This window comes from Chlorocebus sabaeus, chromosome X (genome assembly GCF_047675955.1).
Source record: "Chlorocebus sabaeus isolate Y175 chromosome X, mChlSab1.0.hap1, whole genome shotgun sequence".
NCBI lineage: Eukaryota > Metazoa > Chordata > Mammalia > Primates > Cercopithecidae > Chlorocebus > Chlorocebus sabaeus.
In genome coordinates this window covers 110,715,436-110,735,157 of record NC_132933.1, presented here as the reverse complement: position 1 = coordinate 110,735,157, position 19,722 = coordinate 110,715,436, and the positions used below count along the sequence as shown (strand labels likewise).

Below are 19,722 nucleotides of genomic sequence, written 5' to 3'. Positions count from 1 at the left end.
GCCTCTGGCCATCCTCCCAAAGGATCCCTGTGATGCCAGGCAGGAATGGCCTGCTTGGGGCCATTACGTGTCTCAGTTTCTGTCTCTAGAGGTCTATGACCTCTGAGAGGGTTCAGAGTGCCAGGTGATTAGCCCTTATATGTGTTTCCTGGATGAGCTATTTTTTTTAAAAGTAATTTTTGTTGGGAATTTCCCTGTAGGGCTGCTGAATGTCACAGGCGGGTCAGACCCCCAAACACTCCCATGAGGCCCCTGGTCACCCAGGGGTGCCTTTTGGCTGGGAGGAGCAAAATGCCCTTTGTCTTCGGAGCTGAGAAAACTCAGTCTCTCATTTACCTATGAAAACAACAATTCAGTTCCTCACGCAGATGCACACAGACAAACCAAACTGAGATGAATTTGGGGAGAAAAAGCAATAGGGAAGACCCCTTAGAATGTATCTCCAAACTAGAATTAGGATCCTTAAACAACTTCCTAGGAGAAAAGAAATAAAACAACAGCCAAGACCACTTCCTGTAAACTGTGCTCAGCCACCCCTAAGTTTGTAGCTCTCGTCTGCCATTACACACATCAAACTCAAATCCTCTCACAGTACAAGGTAATCTCTGGTATCCTTAAAGAGGTCAGGTTATGCAATACAGGAAAACAGAGCTTGAGACCTAAGAAGAATCTGCCCATAACTCTTGAAACTCCAAAGAAAACAGAACTCCCCAAAAGGGGTGAGTGGCACCTTTGTTCTGATTTATTTAAAGGAGTTCAAATCATTAGAAGCCTTCTCTAGATTTTTTGGTGCTGAAGATGGCAAAGGGGGAAGGCAGTATAGGGTGGAAGAAAAGTACACGAAAGAACGTTTGTTGGTTTTTAAGACAGGAAGCAAATACAGAAACTAAGTGCATTTTTTTCCCTCTTTTGCAGCTGCAAGGAGTTTTAGCCAAATTAGAGAGGATTTGTTACTCATAATTTGGAATTCTCACTCGGATTTGACCAAGTCAGGTAGAGTTAGTCAAATCTGATAGAGGAAAGACGGGAACAAACAACAAAAAAAACCCCAACAGTATGATCACCGAGCGCTCTAATGGTAAGGGGAAATTAAGACCAGCTGGTTGTTAAACTTTAGCCAAGACAAAACCCCAATTCTGCTACTTACCTAGGGATGGGTCGCAGTCTAAAGGCTGCTTTCTACCATCCTAGAAGCAGGAAAAAAACCCTCAAACTCGTCCTCCCTGACGGGAGCAAGCTCAAACTCCATAAAGGAGTTACCTGCCTTCCATCATTATGGAAGTTGAAAAACTTGCCTTTCTTGTTGGAAGCAAGTAAAAGTCTAAAAAAAAAAGGGAGTTGTACAGCAAAATAAAATTTTGATTTCAACCAAATTTTGGCAGATCAGGGATTTTCTGGAGTAAGCGCTCCCAGACCTCAGCAAATTGTCCTATTGGTTTGAGCCATAAAGTTAGCTCATGCTGGTACTCAGCACTGATAGCAGATTTGTCAAAGGTCAGGGGCACCTCCACTCAGAATCCCCCCATGGTTACCAAAATGTGAAACCCGAATATCTGAGACAGGTCTCAGTTAATTTAGAAAGTGTATTTTGTCAAGGTTGAGGACGTGCACCTGTGACACAGCCGCAGAAGGTCCTGACGACATGTCCAAGGTGGTCAGAGCACAGTTTTGTTTCATACATTTTAGGGAGACATGAGACATCAGTCAACATATGTAAGATGAACATCAGTTCGGTCTGGAAGGGCGGGACAACTCTAAGCAAACGGGGGAACAACTCAAAGTGGGGAGGGAGCTTCCTGGGCATAGGTAGACAAGAGACAAATGGTTGCATTATTTTGAGCTTCTGATTAGCCTCTCCAAAGGAGACAATTAGATATGCATTTATAATAAAATGGGAGACAGGTTTTTCCCAGTTCCCAGCTTAACTTTTTCCTTTAGCATAGTGATTTTGGGGCCCCAAGATTTATTTTCCTTTCACAATATGATTAGGTTAATAGTGATTTGTCTTATAACCTTTCAGGAACTCCTTTACTGAAAATGAGGACATTGTGAATAAATTATCATTTACACACACCCATTGTGGAATGTGATCATAATTTTAGCAAAGGGCTTGCTGATTACTGGACTGAGAATCACCAAAGAAGTGAGATAGCATGTGTGGAAGGGTTTGGAAGGCCTCTGCAAAGAGCAGGGAGAAGGGAGTGGGGAAAGATAAGGCAAAAGCACACAGAAATGAAAAAGAGTATACAGTAGGTCCCTTGTACCTGAAGGTTCCATGTCAGCAGATTCAACCCACTGCAGATCAAAAGTATTTGAAAAAAATAATGAGAAATAAAAATAAAATCCTAAGACCCCCAACTGACTGAACAGACCTCCTCTTGGCTAAGGGGAACCCCAGAGAAACCTGAAAAGTGGAGTTCCTGGCCATGAAAGGATAAGAAGTAAGAAATGCCTCAATAGGCCTTTTTCTTATTAATTTTTAACCCGAATTCTTTCCTAAGAAGTAAGCAGAAATCAGTAGTGGAAAATCAGAAATGGACAACTCATTCCTTTCTCATCCTTAGCCAAGTAGCTGGGGCGGTGACCAGACTCTCCTTCCCGTTTGTGGTTTCAACACAGCAACTGACCAGCATTCCTTCCTGATAAGAGGCCACCAGTCATGGAGTGGTTCTGGCCGGTCTACATAGGATGTACAGTGAGGGTTTTCACATCCTCTGCTTCACCTTTTGACATCAGAAGGCTAAGAACTCCACACTCTGGTCATGCTAACACACCATTTTTTGTACATGTGACCCATGAAGAGGCATGAAACTCAACTGGATATATGTGTGCTTCTTTCATAAATATTCATAAATCCTCCGATAGCTTATTAAATGTGTATACTTACACAACCCATCCAGCACAAATTCCTGTCTTATCCTTCCCTCCTTCAAAGTGCTTGCTCTCAGCTTTCGCTGGAAGCTATGCATCCCAGCCTGTGGGATGGCCAGCCTGTAGGCTGCAACCCTTTATGAGAAATACAGTTCTCCTTTCCAAATTTATAAACCCTGTGCTTCTTCAGTTGACAATAACAATACAATAATAAAAAATAATCCAAATAAAAATATAGTATAACAATTATTTACATAGCATTTATATTGTATTAAGTGTTATAAGTAATCTAGAGATAATTCAAACTATATGGGAGGATGTGTGTAAGTTATATGCAAATATTGCACCATTTTATATAGAAGACTTGAGCATCCACAGATTTTGGTATTCTCTTGGAGTGCTGGAACCAATCCCCTGTGGATATGGAGGGATGGGCAACTATATTATGAAGTGTGGGTATGACTGAGAACCAAATGACATTGCCTTAGTATCACTGGTCAGTTGCCTGAAGAGTTTTGGGCCCCTCAAGCTGAGCCAGTGGGAAGACCCATTTTCTGGGGCCTATGCCTGTTAAAACTGCTCTTTCCAACTAGATGGTTCTAGCAGAATCTTAGTGGCCCCAGCCTGTTTGGAAATGCCTGGAACTTTTTCAACAAAAGCAGAGACTCTTCCTTGATGGTGGAGAAGCACAAAGGGGAACCAGGAAAAAGCACATATCTTGCTCAAGAAGACGTTAGAGAAACAAAAACTAGAGAGAAAGTAAATGAACACTATAGAATCAAAACAAAAACAAAATCACTATTTATGAAGAAAAACTGGAAGGAAATAACAGTTGATATGGTGATGGGATTTGAGCTATCCTTTCTTTATTCCAAATTTTCTGTGATGTGATTATATTGTAAGTTTTTCATTCTAAGAGAAAGTAATTCCAGCAGTTAGCTCTGTGCGTGTGTGTGTGTGTGTGTGTGTGTGTGTGTGTGTAATGGGGTAGGGAGTGGTGATCAAGCCCTGGACCTGTCAGGGGCTATAGGTTAAACTTTAGCTCTGTTACCAGCTGCTCACTTCTGAGCTAGTTATTTAACCCCTCTCTGCCTTGGTTTCCTTATGTTGAAAGCTGAAATAACATAAATTCCTGTTCCTGTGTTTAACAATACTGAGACCAGGCATATGTTCCTGTTCCCATGTTAAAAAATACTGAGAGCAAATAAAAATAACTTAAGCTACTTGCTCTAGGAAATAATAGTTCCTAGAAGATAAGACTGTTAACTAACTAGAATAACTCACCCACGAAGACTAACAGCTTACTCATAAAGTAAGTTCAAGTCTTTTGCTGTGCCCATCGATCCAAAGCTAGTATGTCATAAACTCGGCCCAATCCTAGTTTTGCACCTTGTAAAACTCACCTTAAAATCACCCAGCTCAGGTCCTAAAACTGTATAAAGATACTTCCAATTTACCCCTTCTGAGACACTACTAAGACTGTCAAGATGGTGTTCTTCCTTACCGCAGTGAGTCTGATCAGGATACCCCTCAACTGCTTTGCATGGTACTGTAACAGGTTCTCCTGGCAGCTTTTTTGAGGACTTGACAATATGTGAAAGAGGATGGTTGGACCCTACACTCTCAGAAGTCCCTTGTGTTTCTCACTTTCTCAGATTCATGTTGGTGACATTTTCTTCTTTTTGGCTGTCTTTCTGACATGGATTCAGTCACTTTTACCAACTTTTTTTTCAGGCTTTATTGTTTTTCTTTTCCCTTCCTTAATTTGAAAGTGCAATCTAAGCTGGGCATTTCAGAGGAACAGCCACTGGTAGGTTCTAGCTGCAATTAAGAAGCTGAAGGATGGATAGTGGTGATGGTTGTGCAACAATGTGAATGTATTTAATGCTACAGAACTGTACAATTAAAATGGCAAAAATGAAAATTTTTATGTTATGTATATTTTACCATAATTTTTTTAAAATTAATATAGTACTTATTTGTCTTTTCTCTGTCAATCTGTGGATGCTCAAGTCAAACGCTGAGCCAACCATGTTCCCCAGGCTACCTGAGGAGGTATAGGAAAACGAACACACAGGGCTGACCAGACATGGGAGAAAGAACTATGGGAGGTGGAGATGGCTCCTTCACATGGCAAAGAGGATGAGAGAGGCCACCACCAAGCAAAAGCGCTCCATGGCCTCCCAGAGGGCAAAGCCCAGAGTGGTGTAGGAGAAGAGCTGTTGCTTCAGAGAAGGGTTCCCGGCATAACCAATGATGAGGCTCCCAAACACAGTCCCAATCCCAGCCCCAGAGCCAGGCACCCCAACTGTGGCAGCCCTAGCTCCAATGAACTTGGCTGTTGTGTTGTTGTCCCTTGAAATGGTGCTGGTTTGGAAGCTGTGGCTAGAGACAAGTGAGGTAAGGGGACGTGAGACTGCCAAGCTGCTGAAGCTCTCATCTGTCAGTATCTCCGGTTGTTACTGCAGATAGAGGATGGCTCAGCAGCTGTGAGGTGCTCTCGACCAGCGAGGGAGAGGAGATGAACTTGGAGCAGGTGAACATTTTCAGGGGATGAGGGGCTGTGGCAGGAGAGCTGCTCCCACTGCGGAGGAAACAGTACCAGAATTTTTTTTAAAAGAAGAAGCTAAAGGCAATTTCCTCTTTCCAATATTTATACTGGCACCATAGGATGCCAGCAAAGGGCTGCTGGAAACTGTTCCTCTTCTAGGTTAAAAGACATATACATGAAATATACAGGTCTAGAGCTTGTTAGAGTAAGGAGGTGCTCGGTGTCCAGCCTTCTCCTCCTCCTCCTCCTCTTCCTTTCTCCTTCTTCTTCTCCAGGGAAGAGTAGAAGAGGCAACATTTTCCTTCCTATTCCTATTTAGCTGGATTTCAAACTTTAACAGTATAAAGACAGAGTGGGTAAATACCCAGAACCTGGTTCAGGAATATCTTGGTTCAGTATACCCTTCTATTCTGATCCAATGTTTGCACTGGTGGATTGGGGTACAATAACAGGAAGGGTAACGTTATGGTTAGACCAATGTTAAGTTTAGGGAGAAGGTGAATGTAACTTGAGGAGAGGCAAATGTGGTCAGAAATGGCAGACACAAGCAGTATATCTGAGTATCAATTTTTCTTTGGCAGTGAAAGCATAAGGAATACACAGGTTGTTTTATGTACGTATAAGCTCGATAAATCTGGCATTTCTAGCTCTCACCAAAAGGTCCATCCAGTGTCAGCTATATAATTTGTGGGGCCCAGTGCAAAATGAAAATGCAAGGTCCTTTGTTCAAAAAGCAGTGAAAAAATGCTGTTAAAGATACTTAAAATACAAATCTTTTCCCTTTCGTCCATGGTCTTGCTGTTTGGACTTCCATGGTGTTTTCTATCTGCTATTTAATGTAGTTCCAAGTGAAGAAAAATTAAAAATTTAAATTATTAGCATGCATTTTACCATTCATTTTTGTACTGTGCAATGACAGTTTTAAATGCAAATATAAGAGTACTTAAGTCATATGTGGAATAATCAAATATGCGATTTGTCTTCTGTAGTTTGTATGTGTGTATGTGTTTCATTCTTATCAGAACAGTGGGACTACTGCAGAAAAGGAACCATTTTTATTCTACTTCTTGATGCACACACATTCTACCAACATTCTCTACCTTCAGCTTACTGATGAATAAGGAAGAGTTGAAAGGAAAGGAAAAGGTTTGCAAAGACAGAGCAACCCTTTTCCTTTCCTTCTATGTTATCATTTTCTGTGGAAGTGGTTGGTTAACATGGAGGAGTAACATGAGTAAGAAAGTATATGGTAGAGTTCCTTGGTCATTCGTGTTTCTGAGAATGTCCCTGCTTTCTTTCTGTGTTCAGAGCAAATTCTAGTTTGTATGGAAAACATGATCTCTCAGGACTGTCAGCAATCACACTTATTTACTCATGGATGTAATACACTTACCTTGTACTTGCTGTGGGTCTCAGTGAACTCTCATGCATTGCGGGCCCATTGGAATTCTGTGCTTATGGAGCATGACAAAAGCTATATCTGAATGGGGTGGCAAGAAATGGTGGACACACATACAGTGTGTATCTCCTCTGCTCATGCTCCATTGAAATCCCATTGGACATCTACAAAACATAACCTCAAAGATAAAATGATAAAGAATTTCAAGATGGTGATAGCTGAGTATTAAACCAAGCCTGTGGTCTTTCTGACTGTGGGGCTTGGTGGGACTGCACAGGTTTTGTGTTCATGAAGTGGGCCCTGGACCCATCAGAGTATGATATTACATCTGAAAAAAATACTAATCTGACTCCAAAAATATCCATGAAAATCAACCTTGTTTTTACTGAAATTTTCTTGAGATTACTGAGGAGAGGGTGTCAAAGTACACCACCAGGTAAAATTTCCCACAAATCCTTTTAAGTTTCTCTCTCACCAAAGAGAGCTCTTTGAGGCAGCTGTTATGTTGGCAGTCTCTGGGCCCTGGAGTTCCAGGCATTGGGATGAATGTGGGGGAAGATGGCCTGGATTGGTTTATAGCTGGCCCCCCTTATTGACCATAAGCACTTGCTTCCCTAAAGAAGTCAACTGTCTAAGGAGAACCAGTTGGGATGGATTGAAGGATTTATTTCACTTTACTTCGTCAGAATGGCTAGTCCATGGACATATAAGGCAACTGAATTAATTTTTGTAAGTTTTGAGATAAAAGGGTGGGGTGAGAAGGAAAACAAATTAATAACTCTTTAGTGCATGATGCACATGGGAGTTCATTAGTGGCTCAAAGTGAGTACCTCCACTGGGATTTGAAACTGGCTCTCTCTGCCTCTAAAGCTGGGCTCTTTCTACTTCATTGTGCTGGGTCCCACAAAAGGGAAGGCAACTCTTGAGCACCCACTGTATGCCAGCCATGTGGAAGATGTTTTGTGTGACAACTATGTGGTGGAGGTATTATGAGTTCCCATTTTCCTGATGAGGAGACTGAGACTTGGTGAGGCTAAGCACCTTGTCCAAGGTCACAGAGCAAGTAAGTGACAATGCCAACACCCGTGTCATTTCTGAGCCCAAAACTCAGGTTTCCTCAGTTTGCACGAGGCTGGGGAAGAACCTAGCTCTCCTAGCGTCCCCTTCATTAGTCTGTTCAGAATATCAGGCTGCTTCCATCATTAAATCATTTTTGGTTGATTGATTGATAGACTCTAAAGGGCTGTACTTTGTTTGTCCAGGGATATAGGACTTGATGTGGAGGAAGGAAGAGGGATTCCACCAATCACTGCTTTGATTTAATTTTTCAATGGTCAAGCCCCTTCTCCAGGGCCTGTTAATTTTCTCCACTTTGGTCCTTCCCAGAACAGTTTCTAGGGTTAGTGGGGCATGGGGGAGGGGTGGGGTAAGGGTGGTCAGGAATGAAGAAAGCAGAGGACCATATTTATAATTCCTTTCATTTTTGTCCTGCCCCAAGCCCTGTTGGGATATTTCTTCAAACATGTTTAGTGACCCATCACAGGGATTTGCTGAGTTAGTTCAGTGGAAAGAGTTTGAACTTACATGAGATTTTAATTTTGGCTTCTGATACTTTAACCCAGGTAGGTTAGAATTGCAGTGCTTGTAGCCAAAGGCTATCAAAAAACTTCTGGAACAAAAATCAGTTACTTTTTTCCAGAATAAATTGTGAGATAAAAACAATGTATCACTTCTGGTTTTCAAATATAATTTGCAGCTAATGTACAATGATCTGTAAATGTTTTGTGGGAGGTCTACCTTTCTTTCTTCATGTCTGGAGGAATGAATGAAGTGAGGGTGAGGAGATCTGTGAGGTGGCAGCATTCCTGGACTTCATCCTCTGAGATTTGTCTGAGCATTTTGTGTTTTGTATTGGTGGGTGACTCTCAACTGACTAGATTGGGCAGTTTCTCCCAAATAACATCCCACTGAAAGAAAAGGTAGTCATGGTGGTAGGGGCAATGGAGAGAGGGAAAATCAACCCTGAATGTTCTCTTCTAGACTCTTGGACCTCTGAGGCATAAGGGCAGGAAAGAGCTTCTGTGCAACGTAAGAAGGCTTGGTCTCTCAGGTTCTTTGGGTTTGTGGATCCCCAGTGACCATTCTGTGCTGTCTGAATTCCTGGGCATAGCCAGTGGCCTGCTGACTTTTAAATATGAGCACCTGTGAAATCTGCCTACAGGCTTTCTCTGGCTGCTGGTGCAAGCCAAAAATGCCAGAGAGTTAATTCCCCATGCTCTCCTTCTCAGTAGCCCTCCACAATGACTGAAGTGAGTTGGTGGAGAAATTCCCCAGCTTCCTAGTCCCTTGGCAGGGGAAACTTCGAGATGTGTCCTATCCAGTCTCATGGAGTTCTCTAACAGGATTGGGCTCCATTTATTGACTGCCTTTCCTTCCCTGACTCATCCCCCCCTCCTTTACTGGTGTTTTCTGGGATCACCTCCCAAATAAACTTAAAGTCTTGTCCTGCTTCTGTGGGAGCCTAGCATAAAACAGACCCTGTGTAGCCAAAATGGCTTTCCTCTAAAGTGACAAGAAAGCTGCAGACACTACCCCATCTGCTGGGGACAGTATGGGAATGCTTCTTTATTGTTGAGCAGCTTAGAGAAAGCCAGTTGAATGGTATTGCCTACATTTTCTTCTAGGGTTTTTATAGTTTTGGGTTCTACATTTAAGTATTTAATCCATCTTGAGTTAATTTTTGTATAAGGTGTGAGGAAGGGGTCCTGTTTCAATTTTCTGCCTATGGATAGCCATTTCTGCATATGAATAGCCCAAAAGCAATTGCAACAAAATCAAAAATTGACAAATGGGATCTAATTAAACTAAACAGCTTCTGCACAGCAAAAGGGACTATCATCAGAATGAATAAGCAACCTATGGAGTGGAGGAAAATTTTTGTAACCTGTCCATCTAACAAAGGTCTAATGTCCAGAATCTACAAGGAACTCAGACAAATTTACAAGAAAGAAACCAAACAACCCCATTAAAAAGTGGGCAAAGGACATGAACAGACACTTCTCAAAAGAAAACATTCATGTAGCCAACAAACATACGAAAATAAGCTCAACATCACTGATCACTAGAGAAATGCAAATCAAAACCACAATGAGATACCATCTCATGCCAGTCAGATGGTGATTATTAAAAAGTCAAGAAACAACAGATGCTGGCCAGGTTGTGGAGAAATAAGAATACTTTTACACTGTTTGTGGGAATGTAAATTACTTCAACTATTGTGGAAGACAGTGTGGCAATTCCTCAAATACATAGAACCAGAAATACCATTTGACCCAGCAATCCCATCACTGGGTATATACCCAAAGGAATATAAATCATTCTATTACAAAGATACATGCACATGTATGTTCATAGAAGCACTCTTCACAATAGCAAAGACATGGAATCAACCCAAATGCCCATTAGTGATAGACTGGATAAAGAAAATGTGGTAAATGTACACCATGGAATACTATGCAGCCATAAAAAGGAACGGTATCATGTCCTTTGCAGGGACATGGATAGAGCTGGAAGTCGTTATCCTCAGCAAACTAACACAGGAACAGAAAATCAAACACTGCATGTTCTCACGTATAACTGGGAGCTGAACAATGAGAACACAGGGACACAGGGAGGGGAACAACACACCCCACCTGTCAGGGGGTGAGGTGAGGAGAGGGAGAGCATTAGGAAAAATAGCTAATGCATGCTGGGCTTAACACCTAGGTGATGGGTTGAAAGGCACAGCAAACCACCATGGCACACGTTTACCCTATCTAACAAACCTGCACATCCTGCACATGTACCCTAGAACTAAAAATTAAAATTACAATTAAAAAAAAAAGAAAAAGCCAGTTGAATGAATGACTCACAGCTGGAGGGTATCTTGGTGCTCCAGGTGTGATGGAGCACTTGGGGTCTCAGCGCAGCCACAAGGAAATCAGCTCTCCTCAGCAGGGAGCTCCGGCAGGGCTATTTTCTGTCTGGGTTGGCCAAGTAAAAGGCAGAGCTGTTCGGAGTCTAGGGGAGTCCCGGGATGCCTGAAGTTCTGTGAGCTTTCAGTGGTGCTTTCAATTTTAGCCCGAGGTCTTATGAAAGATACAAAGACAGCAGGTCTCAGCTATACCTTCTAGTAGCTTATAATCCCAAGGAGTAGGATGAGGCAGGTGTTCAAACACTTCCTATCCACGGTGGAAGGGAACAGGAGAAACAAGGCTTTTCTATAATGAGTGTTGACAATCATGGATTTCGTTAAGCATCTGAGCTGTTAACTTGAGGCAATTGGAAATAAACGGGGACACAAATTGCTTTCACTGTATGGCACTGTTATAGGAAAAGCAACTTATCAATCATAGAAAATAATGAAGCCACAAAGGTTCATATCTAGAAGACCCACATAAAATTGCTGATAATGACCGAGTGGCAGAAATGTAGATTGAGAAATATATCTTTGAATATAATATTCAAAAGGAGTTAATTTATTTTAGATGAGTAGGTCAAAGAAAGCTGCATTATTTTTAATTATTGTATTATTCATAGCAATATTTTGAATTTGTCTAGCACCTTTCTTTTGAGGAGCTTGAGGCATTTCACATATATTATCTCATTTATCTTTTATAACATCCCAGTGGAAATATGTATTATTAACTCTCTATTGCCATTGGACTACATTTTTGCAAATTCTCTTTCCTGGGAATGAATGAAGCTGCATCATTATAGAAGCAGATGCTGGCTGGAAGTCACCTACAACTTGCTACTGAATGCGAGTTAATTATAATAGCTAAATATTCTGATTTTTCTTTGGGAAGCCATTTTGCCTCTCTCCACCTCAGTTTATAGGAAAACGAAGGAGCCTAGTTAATGAGAATAGTTATGAAATCAGCCCACAACTTTTGAAAAGAAAAAACCCTCATGCATAGTAGAAAAACGTCATGCAGAGTTAATTATTACATATGGAATTTGCTAGTTACAGCTAAATATTGATATAACATTTCAACAGAAAAAAGGTTATATAATGAACTTTTTCTGCCACCCACTTTTAAGTGGGGAAAACTCTACTTAACAGAAAGTGCCTGGTTTTGGTCCTAACCGAAAGGTAAATTTCTTTGTCAAGTTAGGGAACACTCTGTCCAATCATTACTGAATAATAGTGTTTAAATCCCATTTCTGCTGTGCCCAAGAGGAAAATTTAGATACGGTTTTTCTCATTAACTTGAAACACTACAAAGTTCATCCATGACTTCTTCTCTATAAATTACTCTCTAGTAAGGTTTGCCAGAAAAATTAAAAAAAAATTCTTTTTCCAAGTCATAACTAAGGAGTAGCAGGAGGTCTGTGAGCCGCTTTGTAGAACTCTGGGAGCCATTGTCATCTCTGGGCTTGAGGATATGGATGCTAAAAATGGGCCACCTATGTTGTCTGGGGAGGAGGATTGTCCCTTCCTTTCCCCATGGTCTGCATGGCTTTCTGGCTTCAATCTGTGTTGAGGCCTTCAAGATATGGGTAAACACCTCATTAAACATACAAAAAAGAGGCTCTCGTTCAAACATTGTCAAAAATCTGGGTCAAGAGAAGTCTCTTTTTTTTTTTTTTTTTTTTTTTTTTTTTTGCAAGTTAAAAAGATTTATTGCTATTCCAGGCTTCAGATGAGCCCAGAACTCAGGGCTGGTGTGTGGTTCAGAAGTTGTTATGGTGTAACAGGGTGGTAGAAAAATCCAGGCAGTTTGATGTCGAGGCCACCCTCTCTTCCTTGGACCCCTGCTCCAAAAGCAGCTGCTGGTGAAGCTAACTCTTTCCCATCTGCCTCATTCACCCGACGGGACTCCAAGACTGAGGCAGGCAGCCACAGCTCATGGGTGAGAGGCTGTCCATATCTCTCCTAGCACTGGAAGAGCCTTCTCCTTGGGACCAGACTCTATGGCTTTGGCCCTGTGGAGGGAGAAATGCTGCCACACGAGTTGTCTTAAGAAGACAAAGCATGCGCGGTCTGAGATCAGAGGTTGCGAAGTGGCCACCCATGAGCCAGTCCGTTTGGGATACATCATACTGCACAGCTTTGTAAAAAAATCATTAGCTGCCAATCTTTTAAAATGGTAAGATTTCATATACAAATCTGAATTTTTGGCTTCTCTAGGAGTAAACAATTGAAACTTTTTTTTTGAGACAAGAGTCTCACTCTGTCACCAGGCTGGAATATTGCCAGTATCTGGCAATACTGGGCCCACACCATTCTTACGTGGCACTGACTGGTCATAGCTAGGTAGCAGTTGTCTTCACAGACTCGCTATGCACTCTCCAACTTACTCCAGTCCTTGTCACCCTTAATTATATTTCCAACTGGAGACCAGGCCTCAGCGGCCTTGTATCAATGGGCACATGTGCTGTGACTTTCTGTATAAGAAATATTTACATTGTAATAGTATCTTTAATTAAAAAGGAAAAATCAGCTGGGCGTAGTGGCTCACAACTGTAATTCGCCACTTTCCAAGGCCAAGTGAGCAGATCACGAGGTCAAGAGATCGAGACCATCCTGACCAACATGGTGAAACTCCACCTCTACTAAAAATACAAAAATTAGCCAGGCGTGATGGTGGGCGCCTGTAGTCCAAGCTACTTGGGAGGCTGAGGCAGGAGAATCGCTTGAACCCAGGAGGCGGAGGTTGCAGTGAGCCGAGATTATGCCACTGCACTCCAGCCTGGTGACAAAGTGAGATTCCGTCTCAAAAAAAAAAGGGAAAAGTCGAAATCAAGCCTGGAAGCAACTTGTTTCTCACGGTTCTTGTCACTCATTTAAGTCTCTTGCTAAGCCCTGTGGGTACCTGAGTTTGTAAACAACGGAGCACCCCTAATATCTCCCCCAAGGGATTCCTTCCCCCGACACCCTACTTCTCCAGGATACACTGCACCCTAGTATTAATTGGGCAAATCTAGAAAGGAAATTAAAATTAGTCACAGAAGTTAAGGGAGGAATAGACTAAGAGCAAATACTTTCACCCCTTCATTGTAACAGGGGGTTGGAGGAGAACAAAAATGTTAATACTCTCACTTTGCTTTTAACTTAGTGACCAAAAAAAAAAAAGGAGTGAGAGAGAGAAAGTCATAAAGATTCTTCAGGTCCTAAAACACTCTGGTTCCCATTCCTTAACTGCTTTGGAAATGAACGAGGCTCTTTAGAGAGAAAGAGCGAATGTTAACCGGGATGACTAACGTGGTCAGCCCAGCAGATGCCCTGGGCTATCAAGAACTGCCCAACTCATCCTCCCTTAGGTCAGGGCTGCTTGTCCCAGCCTAAAATATAAGTGGCACAAAATGATTTTCAGTGAGCGTAGCGGACTCATTGTAGAAAGAGGATTAAAGGGGGGCAGAGAGGGGGAGTTTGGCCTTGGCAAACACAAAACAGAGGAAAAGGGACCTTCCTCTCACACTGCTCCATTCTGCTGTGGCAGATGCCACGTTATACGCCCTTCAGAGAGGCAGCGATCTTGATGCAGCCCAGACGCTTCCCACTGGTGCTCAGGACGCTCTCTATGCGGTAGTTCCCGGTGGTGAGCCAACTGGGCAGCTCCAGGTGAGGCACAACGAATTCGCTCTTGGGCAGTGAGTAGGTTCCTTCTTTGAAGGGACAGTAGCAAGGAAGCCCATAGGTACGCAGGGGCTCTGGGCAGGGCTCCCCAGTAGGAATTAACATGTCAAGTACATCACAAAAGTTTTCAAAGGTACAGCTGCCGATGTAGTCTGTGCATGGGATCTTGATCCAGAGGCTAGCCACTTCCTTCTCCAGAACTAACTCCACCTTCAGAGGAGAACTCAGAGGAACCCTGGTGCTGCACACGACACTGACGGTCACGTTCCCAGGAATGAGGATGGGGCCAGGCTCCAGAGTCAGGCTTCTGATCACCGCAGGGTCCTTTCCTTCATCACAGTTATCCCAGGAGAAGCTACCAAGCTTTTTCAGGTGGGCTTGCGCAGGGGCCGCGAAAAGCAAGCCCAGGGCGATCAGGATGGGAGCCTGCATCAGGGACTGCATTGAGAAGCGTGGGTCTGGGCGGAGTTAACTGAAGAGAAGTCTTTTAACCCTGAAATATTGTCAAGTTTTACAGTCTGAATTTAGGGTAATCCTTTTAAGAATTTAATTTTTGTATTTCTACTCTGCAGAAAGTTCCATAGGATTTACAAATCCCCCTTCTGTTGGAAAGGCATGCCAAGAGAACAGAAATGGTCACCCTGTGAAACACAGCAGAGGAAGCTCTGCTCCCCCAGGGAAGCTCACAATTGCTCCATAGCCTGTTTGAACTGGATGAGGTCCTTTTGCTGATTTCAGCTCAGTTTCTTCCATGTCTGATTAATAGAGGTGCCCCACTTCCAATCTCCTGCCAGGGTTCGTCCTGTACTTGGTCAGAAAATTCTCCAGCGGTCATACTAGACTTCTTGGTAGGCTTTAAATAGATAACTTTATAAGCATTATATTTTCTTTTCAGTAACCTCATAGTCTTCTATAAGAAAGATTAAGCAAATCTGGCTTTTAGTTCTTTTGATTCAGCAGAGCTGTCTCCTGTTTATAAATCCCTTTCTGTAATCAAATCCTTCTGGCCATTCCTTGTAGCCTCTAGACTCCAAACAGCTACCGAAACCGTAAATAAAGGGTCACTGGATACTTAAACAATCCCTTTCTGCTGTCAACAAACATGTGCTTTATACAAACCATGAAAATGGAGAGTAAGAAGTAGGTGAAGTAGAAAGTAAGAGGGATAGATATGTCAGTGCTTGGAACATAGTAGGAATGCTCCAAATATGTAGTGATTGCAACCAAAATTAAAAATAGATCTTCCACATTGGTCAGGCGTTTTTTTAGTCCCCTGCTGTCAGAAGTGGGGGTTATAAAATACTTAGAATGGTGGCAAATGGATCAGAAGTTCTAGTGACAATTTGTCGGCTGGTATGTTTTGGCAGCTTAAGTTTTCACGTGCGGTAAGAATTTTATTTATTTATTTATTTATTATTTCTTTAGTTTTATTTCTTTAGTTTTCACAACATCCCTGACAGCCCCAAGAGCTGCTTGGGTGCACATTGTGTACAGTGTGTGGCACACATTGCAGTGGGATCATGGGCAAGATATAGGACACAGGTATTATCCACCTGAAAGAGACACAGTATCATTTAATGGGATGGATTCACATTGTGAATCCTCATACCATTTTATTAGTATAATTATTTTTGAATAATAGAAAAAAGTAGGGCAGGTAGCAAGTCATTTGGAAATTATAAGCATTATCACTTGTTTACAGGTCTAAGAATTGTGACAGAAGTAAGCACGCAGTGCTATGCAAACACAGAAAAGGGGAACTTGGTCCAGCCTAAAGATTTAGAGAAGGCTTCCTGGAGGATAAGATAGTCTAAGCTAGGTCTTGAAGGATGCACTGGAGTTAGCCACGCTCAGAAAGAGGGTGAGAGCAATATGGACAGGGAATTGAACACGAATAAACACACAAAGGTCTTCGCACGAGGAAATCCTGGTCTTTCAGTTTTACCAAAGAGTGGGAGGTGAGGTTGGAGACCAGTCATAGAAGGCCTGAATTTATTCATTTACTTACTCACTCATTATTCAACAAATATTTGCTGAGTTTCTGAAGGTGGCAGGCAGTGTTCTAGGAATTTTGGCTACAGAAATGAACAAGATAGACAAGGCCTGGTTCACAAGGAAATTACATTCTCGTGTCAGGAGGGGCTTGTAGATTTCATGAAGTAACTAGGTCTTTATGCAACAGAATAGGCATCAGAGAACCACTGAAGAGTTTTAAGCAGCGAAATGACATGGTCAGATCTGTGTTTTAGACAGATTGCTTTAGTCTAGATAGATATAAGTGTGACTCTAATACTTGGTGACTGTAATCGGAGTAGTTAAACCAATGCTGCCAGGAAAATTTTTGATGATTTGCCTATTTCAGAACAAAAGATATTTGGGTTCACATAAGAAAGAATTTATTGATACTAAAACATTGAAATACGGAAGGGCTTATCAGTCAAACTCAAGAATTATTCAAGAAGAGAATGTCTATACTTTCTCTATGAAGAAACAATGAACAAAATGTCTTGAATGGGTCAATTGTTCTCTTAAGTTAAGCAAGAAGGTTGAAAGGTTTCACAGATGCCCTTTTGGAGTTTCTTACGGCTTTATTACTTTATGATTTATGAAGTGAAAATAACTACAGTATAAACTGTGTACTTAAAACTGGGAGTAAGGATGTGATCAAAGTTCTGGGGGCCTGGTCAGGGTAGGAGGTTTAATTTTTTTTTTTTTTCCAATTTTACAGAGAAGTCATTTATAGAGAACTTATCACAGAGTAGCTGGAACATGGAAGTCCTTGATCTATTATATGATTTTTAGTTATCTCCTCTTCCTCATTATCCTTTTCCTCCTTCTTCAATCCCACTGTTTTCATTTGTCCTAGAGAGTTGAGATTCCTTTTTACCATATTATTGTGTATGTTTTAGTTGAGTGAGTTTATTAGAAATGCCTACTAAATGGACTTCATTTTTATTTACTGTGGATGACTATAACATTGTTCCCAATAATGCAAGCTTGCCTTCCCTATAAGAAAATTATGTATCCTCACCTGTTTCCAGGTAAACTTGCCATGGCTCCTTGAGGAGGACTATATTTCCCTATCCTATTGTCAGTCTTGACAGTGTGACTTGCTTTGGCTAATGAAATATGAGCATAAGCTTTATGTGCATTTGCCAACTCTCTTATTCATTGTTAAGGTCCCAGATAGGACCCAGGATGAAGGAGCAGACCCTAAAATGAAAACAGAGAGCTGGTGTCAACCCATGGCAGACAAAAATTTCTAAGTAAGAAATACCCTTTGTTGTTGTAAGCTACTAAGATTTTGAGATTATTTCTTACTGCAACACAATGTAGCAAAAACTGCCTGATACATATAATCAATAGATGTTACATTCTATTACGATGAAAGATAGTGGTAATGAAAATACCTTTACTTTTAGATTTCCAAAGCTTGCACTAAACGTTTATGCAATGAAAGTTCAGTTTCTTACAACATCAAAATTAGACCATTCCTTGGTATTCACTTGTTGAACCTTAAACTACGGTCCTTATTGGCATAAAAAAGCCTGCCCTACTAAAGGATTTGAGGTTGTTAACTGGTACTGTATTTTAATAAAAAAACGAACACTGAATTCTGTTGGAATGTGAGCTAGTGGTCCATAGTACTAATCTGAATTTCCCATCACGTTTAGAAATGAAGTAGGGGTTGCAAAATGTTGTTTCAGTTCCGTATGTAACCCAAGACCAAGACATTCACTTGATTTAATAGTCTTCTGGCTTCTAAATTTTTTGACTTGTGAATGTGTCTGTTTGTTGAAGCTGAAGATGTTTGACTAAGTTTTATTTTGTTTCTTTGTTTTAGCTAACTGAACTCCCTACTTTCATAGCGTGGCACTATTAGGACACTCTGGTGGGACTTTCTGTCTGCTTCTTCCTGTGCTGGCTTTCTGAAAGGGCCACTTTTTCACTTTGATCAGCTTCTTCTGTTTTCTCTTCTACCTGATGGTGCTTTAAACCCACTTGGTTTCTTTTTATTATCTTATGAGCTAGCTATGCTGAACAAGCATTAGATTCTTTGATGAGAGCAAATATATACAAAGGTAAAAACCTTCTCTTTTTATCCTATTAAAAATTGTGAATGAATATCGAACTGTCTCAATGAATGAGTGATATGATTGTCCTCAGGGATTTGAGTGGTGTAACAGAATTGGCTGCCAGAGTAAAGAATACATTTGTGAGGATAGGAACCCTATCCTTACCTTCATCCTTATTCAGTGTAACCAAGCGGACCCTATCATAGGCCACAAACCTTGCAGTCTACTCACTACTATTAGTTATAAGAGACAGAAGTTGACTTCAAGCTATACATATATATGTGTGTGTGTGTATATGTATATATGTGTTTATATGTACACATACACACATACATATCGCATATATATGTACACATACATTATATAATATATAAAATGACTGCTTGCTATCTATATATTATGGGAGAAAAACTTTTCCTTTACCAATTTATGTTCAAGTGGTGGGGGCCTGTGAATTATTTGACAACAAATACAATATGAGAAAAGTTTATTCCACATGCATGTGGGGACGTTCAATAAAAGTTGGCATGGTGAACAGCCAGTGCTAAGGATTTATATACAGGCTTAACAAAAAAGGGGTTGTAGGGCTTCAATGGGAAGTTATGGAAGGCTCTATTGGGCTTATTCATCCCAAAGCTAACTGACAGTCTCCTTCCAGGTGGAACTCCCATCCCCCATCCCCCATCCCCCTGGGACAGGGGAAAGGAATTTGTGGCAGCTGAATTCATACCTCCTGGTGCTAAGGGTAAGTAATCTCCAGAACAGGAAACTCCCTTAGGGTTAATGGCAGCTGTATTTTCAGGAGGCTCTGCCTAAGTTTAGATAAAGCTTCTTTCTGTGGCTGCTGTTTGTTCAGAGGTGTTCAGTTTAAAGTAATCTTCATGCCACTCTGTTGATCCCTTCTTTCTCTCTCTCTATCACACACACACACACACACACACCCCCCTATTTAAAATCTATTTAAAACATCTCTTTAAAATCAGAGGTAGAATAACCTGAGGGCACAGGGACCGAAAAGAGGCCATCAGGGTTTACCCTATCTTCCTTTCCATCTTTCTGTCAGGCTCCCTTCATGTGGGAGGTTTAGTGGCTGACTACGACCAGCCCCAAGTTCATATTCTACCAGCTAGGCAGCTCCAGCAAAGAGACCACCTTCCCATCATTGCTCTGGCAGCAACGCTCCAGAGAGGATGCCACTTTACCT

General features: G+C 41.5%; 1 protein-coding gene and 1 pseudogene across 2 annotated transcripts; both read right to left on the bottom strand.

Moving 5' to 3' along the window:
* Positions 1-4,997: 4,997 nt before the first annotated feature.
* On the bottom strand, positions 4,998-5,415 carry LOC103231835 (ATP synthase F(0) complex subunit C2, mitochondrial pseudogene; annotated as a pseudogene).
* Positions 5,416-12,543: 7,128 nt separating this feature from the next.
* On the bottom strand, positions 12,544-14,911 carry LOC103232916 (ganglioside GM2 activator). Of its 2 annotated transcripts, XM_037992845.2 has the most exons (2): positions 14,484-14,911; positions 12,544-14,271 (listed from the first exon to the last, which is right to left on the bottom strand). In XM_037992845.2, the coding sequence occupies exons 1-2, from the start codon at positions 14,884-14,886 to the stop codon at positions 14,123-14,125; spliced, it is 552 nt and encodes a 183-aa protein (XP_037848773.1). In that variant the 5' UTR covers positions 14,887-14,911; the 3' UTR covers positions 12,544-14,122. The 2 variants fall into 2 exon arrangements, with proteins under 2 accessions (XP_037848773.1, XP_037848772.1); XM_037992844.2 differs by having other exon boundaries at positions 14,210-14,911.
* Between the last annotated feature and the right edge of the window lie 4,811 nt (positions 14,912-19,722).